At 48.0% G+C, this 12,727-nt stretch overlaps 1 protein-coding gene across 10 annotated transcripts in view; it reads right to left on the bottom strand.

The window, feature by feature from the left end:
* The window catches only part of PTK2 (protein tyrosine kinase 2), a 163,746-nt gene that overhangs the window by 101,400 nt on the left and 49,619 nt on the right, over positions 1 to 12,727 (bottom strand). For 4 of the 10 annotated variants that reach the window (XM_040431648.1, XM_040431649.1, XM_040431650.1 and 1 more), the window contains exon 1: positions 5,294 to 5,471. The exons of the other annotated variants lie outside the window; for them this stretch is intronic. In XM_040431648.1, the coding sequence (XP_040287582.1) occupies positions 5,294 to 5,339 (46 nt within the window). In that variant the 5' untranslated portion in view covers positions 5,340 to 5,471. Of the gene's footprint in view, positions 1 to 5,293; positions 5,472 to 12,727 lie in introns of those variants that run through there. 10 annotated transcript variants of the gene reach the window in all.

Below are 12,727 nucleotides of genomic sequence, written 5' to 3'. Positions count from 1 at the left end.
TTCACCTTGGAAGGAACCAGTTGTCTCCTTCCCTGTCACTACCTTTAGGGCATCTCAGGGTTCCTAGGGTCTAGGTTCCGGCGTATGTATTTTACCACCTTCAGGGTCTATACATACTGACAGGAGTAAGGGCCAGGTTTAGGGGCTTCCTAGGAGGTGTCCGTCCCCCCTCTCCCTAGCCTTGAGGCCTAGCTCTTGGTCTCTCCTTCTGTTATTCTGGTGTCCCTCCCCTCCCCATTATTCGTGACAGTACCAAATACAGGAGGTGCTACGATAAAGCCATCCCAAAAAGGGCGCCACTCCAATATACCCCCAGACTATGACCACGCCACTTTCTCAAGGGGTACAGTATGCACTAAGCTCCCCCTAGTGGTGGCTGCAGGAGGACTGTTCTCTCCTATAAAAACATAGGGGACCTCTAAACTCTAAGTCCTACACTTAAATTTAACATATGAAATAAAGGCAGAATTTAATTTATTTAGACCAAAAATTTGAGAGAGAAAGATCAAAACTGGTGCAAATGAAAACTGGCTTAGTTGTCCATAGCAACCAATCTGATTCCACGTTTCTTCTTCAGCGCCCCTTTGGAAAATAAAAGGCGGAATCTGATTGGTTGCTAGCGGCAACTAAGCCCGTTTTCATGTGTACCAGTTGTAATGAATCTCCTCCATTATCTTTTGCAATTCTTCATATTTGCTGTTGCAATAATGCAATGGCTTTTTTAAGAGATGCTCATCACACTCCTATGGCCGCCGTAGCAGCTGTTACTCACGTGAGAAATGGTGGGGGGGGGGGGGGGGGGAGCCGGAAATAGCGGGGGGACAGGGGAGAATTAATAAGAGAAGCGCTGGAAATGAGAAATGGCAGATAGGACGCCAGAGCAGCCGGTAATCACCGCAAAAGACAAAAAGCCTCATGAAAATGTCAGTGGCGCTGTGCGGGGATCCGTAATAGCCGCTCCAGCGCTGGACGTGGCGGGGAGAACATAAAGCCGCCTAACAGACTGCTGCCAGGAGACGCCGGGGGTCAGCTAAAGATCAGGCGTGTATGGCGGCACAGAACGCTGCACAGGAGTGCAGGATATTGCCTCAAAGGGGCACACCCAATCCCGGTGTAGTAAGGGCCCATGAACCTCTAGGACCGCGGTCGGCAATCCTCACCACTCCAGCTGTTGTGAAACTACAATTCCCAGCATGCTCCGTTCATTTCTAGGAGAGTTTTTAGAAGAGCAGAGCAAGTATGCACGCTGGGAGTTGTAGCTTCACAACAGCTGGAGTCCCGAAGGTTGCTGACCCCTGCTCTAGGGCCTCCGTACAACACAGAGCTGCAGTACGGATGTGAGGTGTAGTAGTAGCAGATCACACAATAACCATTTCAGACACCGACACAAATGATCAGGGCGCAGGACACATGGATGAAGCGCACGCTGCTGCCGCCCGACCATCACAGGCCGAGATCTCACCAGACACTTGGGAGTATCTGCTAACCTATCCCCCAGTATACAACTGAGGAGGGGGCCGATAATGGAGGCAAAAAGAGAAGCTAGATAGATATCAGATATGGATAGACAGATGTGATATCTGCCATGCTTTACACTGCAGAGTAACGGCAACGCCCCAGTTGCTCCTACAGCTCATTTGCATATAATAAAACATCATATTTCTCAGCGATGCAGGCACATATGAACACGGGACCAACACAGACGCCGTCAGCTGCCGAGCGCTCATGTAACAGGTCAGCCGGTGTCATAGGGACAGAACTGCGGACATTGCACATGCAGGCAGCAGGGGATATACAGCTTTATTCACGGATATCCCCGCCCCTTCTATACTCTACTCCGCCCACTGGACTCCTAATTACAGAAAGAGCAGAGGTAACGAATGGAAAACAAGTTACCGACTCTTTTCCCGTAAAGCTACCCGTCTGCTCAGCGCCTCCTGTGCCGGCAGTCTCGTGCGTCACTCGCGTTATGCATCCTCCGGGTTCGCTGCTCCTCAGATCGTGGCGGGATAAAACCAGCAGATAAACAGACCGTGTCTCATCCCTCTCACAAAAGGAGTGTTGAGAGAAAACCAGGTTGGACTGAACGCGAAGGAATAAAACAAACATTGGAGACGGTTCCACAGATCCTCCTATGGAGAGGGATCCAAAACAAGCAAACGCTGGAGAGACAGCGCTGTTAACCCCTGCAACCACACCAGGCCCCGCGGACCAGCACCTTCACCAGTACAGTGGTCTGAGAGGACCTGGGCTACACCTACAGACCGTAAGAGGACTACTACTGCAAACCATATTCATCCCGAGTTACATCCTGTATTATACTCCAGAGCTGCACTCACTATTCTGCTGGTGCAGTCACAGTGTACATACATTACTTATCCTGTACTGATCCTGAGTTACATCCTGCATTATACTCCAGAGCTGCACTCACTATTCTGCTGGTGCAGTCACTGTGTACATACATTACATTACTGATCCGGAGTTATATCCTGTATTATACTCCAGAGCAGCACTCACTATTCTGCTGGTGCAGTCACTGTGTACATACATTACATTGCTGATCCTGTACTGATCCTGAGTTACATCCTGTATTATACTCCAGAGCTGCACTCACTATTCTGCTGGTGCAGTCACTGTGTACATACATTATTTATCCTGTACTGATCCTGAGATACATCCTGTATTATACTCCAGAGCTGCACTCACTATTCTGCTGGTGCAGTCACTGTGTACATACATTATTTATCCTGTACTGATCCTGAGTTACATCCTGTATTATACTCCAGAGCTGCACTCGCTATTCTGCTGGTGCAGTCACTGTGTACATACATTACTTATCCTGTACTGATCCTGAGTTACATCCTGTATTATACTCCAGAGCTGCACTCACTATTCTGCTGGTGCAGTCACTGTGCACATACATTACATTACTTATCCTGTACTGATCCTGAGTTACATCCTGTATTATACTCCAGAGCTGCACTCACTATTCTGCTGGTGCAGTCACTGTGTACATACATTATTTATCCTGTACTGATCCTGATTTATATCCTGTATTATACTCCAGAGCTGCACTCACTATTCTGCTGGTGCAGTCACTGTGTACATACATTACTTAACCTGTAATGTAATGAACATAAAGCGAGAGGTACAATGTGGCGCCAACCCCAGGACTGTTTTATAAAGCGCCCGGAAATATGAACACCCTGAAACGCGTGGCGCATCATTCACACATTTCGAGCGCTACGGCAGTGCGACATTCCGCCGTCCTCGTCCCGCTGTCGTCCTTTCCTTCGCCTGAAACGGCTGATAACAGAAAACAATACAATGCATCCAGCTACACAACAGGAGACGGGCGCTTCCACTTCCCATTGGTATCAAGATCTCTCCTTGCTGTCAGTGAATGAGAACAGTCATGTTCACACCTCCCCAGCAGTGACACATGGCACCGGACTGTCAGGACAGGAGATTTATGCTGCTGATGGGTTTGCTACCGTTGCAGCCACAATCGCGATGTGACCTTGTAATAAAACACAGTAACAGAACCGCAGCTGTGCGGCCGCCAAGTCACGGCCAGAAGGCGGCACAGGATTTATTAATGGAGGGGTGAGAGTGAAACAAAACCTCAGCCTGAATGGCGGCTTTGAAAAGTTCTCACCACTCAATGGACCTGCCGTTCCCAGAATGCAATATTCTGCCGGCGCGGTCACATGACCCGCTCCCCAGAGGACAGGCGGATGATGGGAAGAGTCATTCACAGCGAGGGACGCGCTGAACATCAGCCAAAGCATTAATGGGCTGAGAAATGGGATCCGGGCAGAGGCCAAGCGCCCGCTCATCGCGATGTGTGTGCGAAAGTATACACGCCCTGCCGAAGGCTGGACCGTACCATCGGGCGCTATACGGTGGATTACAACAGTGACCTGGGGTCTGTCTGACCCTTTCCCTGCGCGGTGAACTGCGCAAAAAATAGTCGCCAAGTAAGAAGACGTGGCCGCCACCGCTGCAATCTACAGGAACGCGGCGAGCGCCATCATGCGCCCTTATGTTACAAACTATCAGGAGGAACAGGATGGCGAACAAAGTCGCAGGACGGCGTCCTAGTCACCCCCTAGTCACCCCCCCCCCCCCTTCCTTCGCAATCCTAACGTCAGGATCCCAATTTAATGAAATTGTCTCGTTTAATCCGGAGACGGCAGGTGGTGACCTTACCGCAGCATAGTCACCGCCGGTGGGGGGGGTAGACCACCGTCACACAGCCGCTGCACAACAAAAGCCTCTGATGATGTCATCAGTCAGCACTACTGAGAGGCCCGGCGCCCGCACGTCACCCGGGACATGAGTGAGTCAGGTGCCGTCACCCCGGGCGCAATAAACGCCGCAGATTTCAAGATGCCGACACGGACGATTCCTCTCGCCCTTTGTCACTCGCTGCGCGGACAGGAAGCAGGATCCTCGCTGGTAGGACGGACAAAGGCCACACAGGCGCGCAGCAAAGGGTTAACAAGACTCGCTCCGTCCACCGGTTCTGCACCAATTAACCCCCTATAGGCCACAAACACTTTGAGAGGGATATTCAGCACCGCGGCGGCGCTCCTTCCATCTCCAAAAAATACACCAGACGTGCGAACGGTTAATACTATTCCCAATTAACCCTTTATAATCTGTCAATGCAAAGACAACTATAACCTGATCCCTTTCCTGTGTCCAACACACAGCAAAGGGTTAATCTCCAAAGACCTCCTGAGCCTTGAGTTAACCCAACATCAGCTTTAAGGTCACGTCCATCATTTAACCCTTTATTCCCTCCAACTGAGCCAGGCAGGTAGTCCACGCCCCGGCAAACACAGGGTTACCGTGACATTTAACCCTTAACGACTCACCGCTGCACTAAGGGTTAAACAAACCGACCCTATTATGCCATTAGTACTACGTCTGAACCAGGATGTAAAGGGTTAACACCGGACCTGTGGTGAATCGCCCCTATGGAGCCATCACTGCTATGACAGCGCTAGCAAAGGGTTAACACCCCCCCCCCCCCCCCTTTCCCGTAGTCCTACTGCTACCAGGATAAAAAGGGTTAACACCCGACCTGCAGTGATTAACCCCTTTGGATCCAGCCCTGCTGTCATAAAGCCAGTAGAGGGTTAATAAACGGAACCCCCCCCCCCCCCCAGGCTTCCGTGTCTGAACCAGGATGCAGAGGGTTAACACGCTGACCCTGCGGTGCCCCGATTAACCCCTTGTGACCTGTCAGTGCGGGCAGCGCCGGGGCCCCTCGGTGATCCCTTACCTTTAGCCCAGCAGATCGGGAATGGGCTGCAGCCGCTCCTCTCCATAGAGATGACGGCACCTTGTCTGCTCGGGGCCCGGCGGCGGGAGACCACAGTGTCCCGGCTCAGCAGCCAGAGACGGGGCCGCTCCTGCCCTCAGCTGCCGGCCACACGCCGCATCCCGGTGATGTGACTGAGAGGAGGGCGGGGCGCCGGAGGCCGGTGTGGTGGGGGCGGGGCCTAAGCGGCGCTCATTTGCATTCACCTTAATATGCTAATCTGACTGTGGACTGGGATTTAAAGGGATAGGAGCCACAGGACAGACCGTCTACACCGTCACGTAGACAGGTAGTTACATCCAGCAATACAATTACAACACGTGCATAAATGGTTAAAAACATAAAATAAATGGACAATATCCACTTCTTTTTTTTTTGGGCTGCAGATGAGGTGGAATGTTGTAGGGTCCTCCTCACCTCCTGGGGCAACAAATAAAACTGACAGGGAATTATTCCACGTATACCTCCCGTCTAGCCCCCCGTATACCTCCCGTCTAGCGCCCCCCCCCCCCCCCCCCCCGTATACCTCCCGTCTAGCGCCCCCCCCCCCGTATACCTCCCGTCTAGCGCCCCCCCCGTATACCTCCCGTCTAGCGCCCCCCCCGTATACCTCCCGTCTAGCGCCCCCCCGTATACCTCCCGTCTAGTCCGCCCCCCCCGTATACCTCCTGTCTAGCCCCCTGTATAACACCCGTCTAATACATAGAAATACAATAAACCTATTTCAGCCTAATTAAGCCCAATATTCTGCGGACACAGCGTCCTTCGTCCGAACGGCCATCCTCTTCTGACCAGTAATATACAGACGGTCACTCCAGTATATAGAGTAGGGCCGACGTGAGGAGATGTAATGGAGTCTTTCCTGATCCGTCCCTGTGTTACTGTAGGAACCTCCAGTATGACGGTTTCTGGGTCTCCTAAGGAGACTTTGACACTTGCGTTAAAGTTTTCCGGCATAGAGTTCCATCCTCGGCCTCTGTACCGGAAAAAAACGCTTCAGTTTTGTCCTAACACATTCTGAATGGCTAGCAGTCCGTCCAGGAGGCATCCGGACGTCTTCAGTTCAGTCACTTTTACGGTATTTGGCCGGAGAAAATACCGCAGCATGCCGGCATTATTTTCTATTGAAATGTATTAATGCCGTATCCGGTACCAAGTGACCGGATCCGTTTTTCCGGTCTGCGCATACGCATCAGACCCTTAAAAATGTGATAATAAATAAATACCGGATCCGTTTTTTACAGATGACACCGGAGAGACGGATCCGGTATTTTAATGCATTTGTCAAACGGATCCGCATCCGGAAACAAATGGTATCCGTTTGCACACGGATTTCCAGATCCGGCAGGCAGTTCCAGCAACGGAACTGGCTGCCGGATTCCTCCAACGCTTGTGTGAAAGTACCCTAAGGCCTCTTTCACACGGGCATCGTGGGTGAGGGCCGGATGCGTTCAGGGTGCATTGCGGGAAACCCGTGCGAGTAGGTACGCAATTTCAGTCAGTTTTGACTGCGATTGTGTTCCGTTGTTCAGTGTTTTGCACGCGCGTGATAAAAAAAAAAAAAACAATAAAAAAAAAACCCACTAACAGTGGTACCCAGACCTGAACCCGGACTTTTTCACTGAGGTTCGGGCTTGGGATCGGTGTTCTGTAGATTGTATTATTTCCCCTTATAACATGGTTATACGGGAAAATAATAGCATTCTGAATACAGAATGCAGAGTACAATAGCGCTGGAGGGGTTAAAAAATAACCTCATCCACTTGATCGCGCAACCGTTATAGTCTTTCTTCTTCTTTCAGGATCTACGCTGACGTCATCGCGCTCACCACGTGACATCAGCGCAGATCCTGCAAGAGGAAGAAAGAAGAGGATCCCGGCTCCGCGATCAAGTGGATGAGGCGAGTATTTTTATTTTATTTTTTCTTTTAACCCCTCAATGGACATTTCACTTTGCATTCTGTATTAAGAATGCTATTATTTTCCGTTATAACCATGTTATAATGGAAAATAATAAAGTAATTGGGGTCCCGGATCGCTCATCCCTCGTCTCCTTAGCAACCATCCGCGAAAATCACATCCGCACTGGCTTGCGGATGCTATGCGATTTTCACGCGGCCCTATTCACGCGGCCCTATGAAAAATGCAGAATATAGAACATGCTGCAATTTTCATGCAACGCACAAGTGATGCGTGAAAATCACCGCTCGTGTGAACAGCCCCATAGAAATGAACGGGTCCGGATTCAGTGCGGGTGTTATGCGTTCACCTCACGCATTGCACCCGCGTGAAAGGGGCCTAAGGCTACTTTCAGCCTTTTCGGCGTCAACCTCCAAACCAAAGACACAAAACACGTTGCGGTTTAGATGCCTTTTCGGTGTATGGTTTGGAGGTGGACGCCGAGCCCAGTGTGAGCGCTGTAGCTACCACGTGGGACGCCACGGTGCATAGTAGCGCATGATCTCCAATAGTGAGTACATATTCTTAATTGCCACCAAGTAGATACTGTAAGGCTTACCTTCACATCTGCGCTTTCCCTTTCCGCTACTGAGATCCGTCATAGGGGTTAGCCGCTTTAATTAAATATAACGTAACTAAACCGGCATTACCAAAACTGCCCAACCCCAGCTTCACAGGCTCAGGTAAAATAGAAAGTGCGCTGTGATTGGTTGGTTGTTTTGGGGGGGCTAAGAATCTTTCTTGCCCATGGCAACCAATCAGAGCTTAGCTTTCATTTCTTAGAGTAGCTTTCGTTTTACCTCAGCTGGTTGAGACTGGATGCTAAAGCACGCTCCGTTACCCATGGCAACCAATCAGAGCTCAGCTTTCATTTCTTAACCAGCTGAGGTAAAACGAAAGCTACTCTGTGACTGGATGCTAAAGCACGCTCCGTTACCCATAGCAACCAATCAGAGCTCAGCTTTCAATTTCTTAACCAGCTGAGGTAAAATGAAAGCTACTCTGTGACTGGATGCTAAAGCACGCTCCGTTACCCATAGCAACCAATCAGAGCTCAGCTTTCATTTCTTAACCAGCTGAGGTAAAACGAAAGCTACTGTGTGACTGGATGCTAAAGCACGCTCCGTTACCCATAGCAACCAATCAGAGCTCAGCTTTCATTTCTTAACCAGCTGAGGTAAAACGAAAGCTACTCTGTGACTGGATGCTAAAGCACGCTCCGTTACCCATAGCAACCAATCAGAGCTCAGCTTTCAATTTCTTAACCAGCTGAGGTAAAATGAAAGCTACTCTGTGACTGGATGCTAAAGCACGCTCCGTTACCCATAGCAACCAATCAGAGCTCAGCTTTCATCTCAGGTAAAATAATAAAAGCTCCCCTGTGATTGGTTGCTTAGGGCCAGGAGCTATTATTATTATTATTTTTTTTTTTTACACCATTCACTTGATAGGGTAGAAGAACATGTGATATTTTTGTAAAGCCAGTTGTTACGGACGCGGCGATACCAAATATGTTTTTTTTATTTTTTTATGTTTTACACAATAAGAGCATATGTAGAAAAAAATAAATCATGTTTTTGTGTTGCAATTTTCTTAGAACCTTATTTTAAAAAATATGTTTGGCTATGGTCTTGTGTGGGGATGAGGCGACGTTTTTATTGCTACAATTTTGGGGTACATATAACTTATTGATTGATTAACATGTTTTTTGGGAGGTGAGGTAATTAAAAAAGCAGTTTTGGCTAATGTTTATTTATTATTCCTTTTTTACTGCGTTCACCTGATGTGGTAGATCATGTGATATTTTTATGAAGCGTAACGGACACGGCGATACCAAATGTGTATTTTTTTTTTTTATATATATTTTTAACATTTTTTAAATGACTTAATTGGGGAAATTTTAATTTTTTTTTACATGTGAAACTTTTTTTTGTATAAAACACTTTTTATTTTTTATTTTACACTTTGTGTCCCCGATAAGGTCATACAGGACCTCTGGGGGACGTTTAACTTTCACGATTAGCGTGCAGCTGCCATCTCTGAAAGGACGTTCAGAAACGTCCGATCAGAGATAAACCCGGTCGGGAAGTGGTTAAAGGGCTCATGTAAAACAAAAGCTGCTTTGTGATTGGTTACAAGGGCCAGTTTTCATAAACCTGCCCCACATTGTTTAAAATGGCGCAAGAGTGGTAATATATCCGCAGCTGACCACATGTCGCCCCCCCCCCCCCCCCCCCCCCCCCCCCCCCCCCCCCCAAGTGTTTTATTTGAGTTCATCACCAGCAATTAGCAAAATGATTCTGCAGTGACTCATGTGCAGCTCAGTGCCACTCAAGTGAATGGGCTAGTCTGCAATACCAAGCTCGGCCACTATACCATGTGTGGCGCTGTGCTTCGTATACAAGACCTGACGACATCACAAGACCTGACGACATCACAAGACCTGACGACATCACAAGACCTGACGACATCACAAGACCTGACGACATCACAAGACCTGACGACATCACAAGACCTGACGACATCACAAGACCTGACGACATCACAAGACCTGACGACATCACAAGACCTGACGACATCACAAGACCTGACGACATCACAAAGACCTGACGACATCACAAGACCTGACGACCTTGTACGAGAAAATCTGTAACTGGTGGGGCTGCTCGATTTCACGGAGAGGCTACATCAGGTGAGCAGGGAGGTGCGGCGGCCTCCTCTTTGCTCAGGGGACACGGTGGGGTAGATTTAACGTTGGGGTATAGATGTTGAGACGCGTCCGTCCGGCCACGGGGCCCTGCGCGCCTTGAGGGGTCGCGTTCGTCCGGCCACGGGGGGCCCTGCGCGCCTTGAGGGGCCGCATCCGTCCGGCCACAGGGGGGCCCTGCGCGGCCAAAAAAGCATTCAGCTGACATTTAAAATCTATGGCCAACAGTATAAGGTGGAGGTGAGGAAATGGTAAGACATCCAGGTGAGGTACGAACCACCTGGCATCGTGGTTGGCTCTGCTACATCACACAGAGCAGCACCTGGGACCTGCAGACGTGGGTGAGCAGTGATACAGTGACTGGACCTGAGGCGGCTGCGGGCACAGGAGGTCCAGCTGCTCTCATGCCAGGACCGCGTGTGTACCCGCAGCCTCTCTTCTAAACTGACTTTTCTAAAATTAGATTCGTTTTATACTAATCTGAGTCCCTATCAGATTGGAACAGTTTCAATGGAGTCCAGGAGAAATGGGACTACTTAAAAGTGGCACTATTGAAGGCAACAGAAAATTGCATTAGGCTTGTCAGTAAAAGCAAAAAAAGGAAGAGACCACTGTGGTACTCAGCAGAAGTGGCCAAAATCATTAAAAACAAAAAGATAGCATTTAGTAATTATAAACAAAAATTAAAAAAAACGAGGATGACAGGCATATTTATAAGATTAGGCAGAGAGAGGCCAAACAAGTTATAAGAGCTTCTAAAGCACAGGCAGAAGAGAAATTAGCTCAGTCAGGGAAAAAAGGCGATAAGGAATTCTTCAGATACATAAATGAAAAAAGGAAACTAAAACAAGGAATTACAAAATTAAAAACTAAAGGAGGAAGGTATATGGAAGAAGATAAAGAACTAGCTGACTGCCTCAATGAATACTTCTGTTCAGTCTTTACAAAGGAAAATTAAGGAAAAGGACCTCAGTTAGGAAAGAAGACTAATGAATCTTTTGATGCATGTGTCTTTACAGAGGAAGAGGTTCTAAGTCAGCTGTCTAAAATTAATACAAATAAGTCACAGGGGCCTGATGGGATACACCCAAAGCTATTAAAAGAGCTCAGCGGTGAACTAGCAAAACCATTAACAGACTTATTTAACCAATCACTGGCAACAGGAGTAGTCACAGAAGATTGGAAATTAGCAAATGTTGTGCCCATTCACAAGAAAGGTAGTAGGGAGGAATCGGGCAACTATAGGCCAGTAAGCCTGACATCAATAGGGGGGAAATTAATGGAAACCATACTTAAGGAGAGGATTGTGGAACATCTAAAATCCCATGGATTGAAAGATGAAAAACAGCATGGGTTTACGTCAGGGAGATCATGTCAAACTAATCTTATTGACTTTTTTGATTGGGTGACTAAAATAATAGATGGCGGAGGTGCAGTAGACATCGCTTATCTAGACTTTAGTAAGGCTTTTGATACTGTCCCACACAGAAGGCTTATCAATAAAGTGCAGTCTTTGGGCTTGGACTCCCATATTGTTGAATGGATTAGGCAGTGGCTGAGGGACAGACAACAGAGGGTTGTAGTCAATGGAGTAAATTCAGACCAAGGTCTTGTTACCAGTGGGGTACCTCAGGGATCTGTTCTGGGAACCATATTGTTTAATATCTTTATCAGCGAAATTGCAGAAGGCCTCGATGGTAAGGTGTGTCTTTTTGCTGGATTTAGGAAAACTAGAGGAATGGTCAAAAATCTGGCAACTAAAATGTAATGTGGATAAGTGCAAGATACTGCACCTGGGGCGTAAAAACACAAGAGCAGAATATAAAATCAGTGATACAGTCCTAACCTCAGTATCTGAGGAAAGGGATTTAGGGGTCATTATTGCAGAAGACTTAAAGGTAGGCAGACCATGTCATAGAGCAGCAGGAGATGCTAGCAGAATGCTTGGGTGTATAGGGAGAGGCATTACCAGTAGACAGAGGGAGGCGCTCATGCCGCTGTACAGAACACTAGTGAGACCTCATCTGGAGTATTGTGCTCAGTACTGGAGGCCATATCTCCAGAAGGATATTGATACTTTGGAGAGAGTTCAGAGAAGAGCTACTAAACTGGTCCATGGATTGCAGGATAAAACTTACCAGGAAAGATTAAAGGACCTTAACATGTATAGCTTGGAAGAAAGACGAGACAGAGGGGAGATGAGAGAAACTGCTAAATACATAAAGGGAATCAACAAGGTAAAAGAGGAGAGAATATTTAGAAGAAGAAAAACTGCTACAAGAGGACATCGTTTTAAATTAGAGGGGAAAAGGTTTAAAAGTAATATAAGGAAGTATTACTTTACTGAGAGAGTAGTGGATGCATGGAATAGCCTTCCTGCAGAAGTCGTAGTTGCAAATACAGTGGAGGAGTTTAAGCATGCATGGGATAGGCATAAGGCTATCCTTCATATAAGATAGGGCCGGGGGCTATCCATAATACTCAGTATATTGGGCAGACTAGATGGGCCAAATGGTTCTTATCTGCCGACACATTCTATGTTTCTCTAAACCAGTGATCTCCAACTGCTGCCAAAGTACAACTCCCATCATGCCGACAGCCGCAGGTCAGGGAACGCTGTTCTACACCGACATTTTACTCACTATACTGTGCACTTCATGTCACGATAGGGCACATTCACTGCTACTGACGTGCCATGCCAGTACTCCGCTATGGTATGTATACCCACT

Source organism: Bufo bufo, chromosome 5 (genome assembly GCF_905171765.1).
Source record: "Bufo bufo chromosome 5, aBufBuf1.1, whole genome shotgun sequence".
NCBI lineage: Eukaryota > Metazoa > Chordata > Amphibia > Anura > Bufonidae > Bufo > Bufo bufo.
Note: the sequence above shows the minus strand (reverse complement) of the source record. Positions and strands in the feature narration are given on the sequence as shown.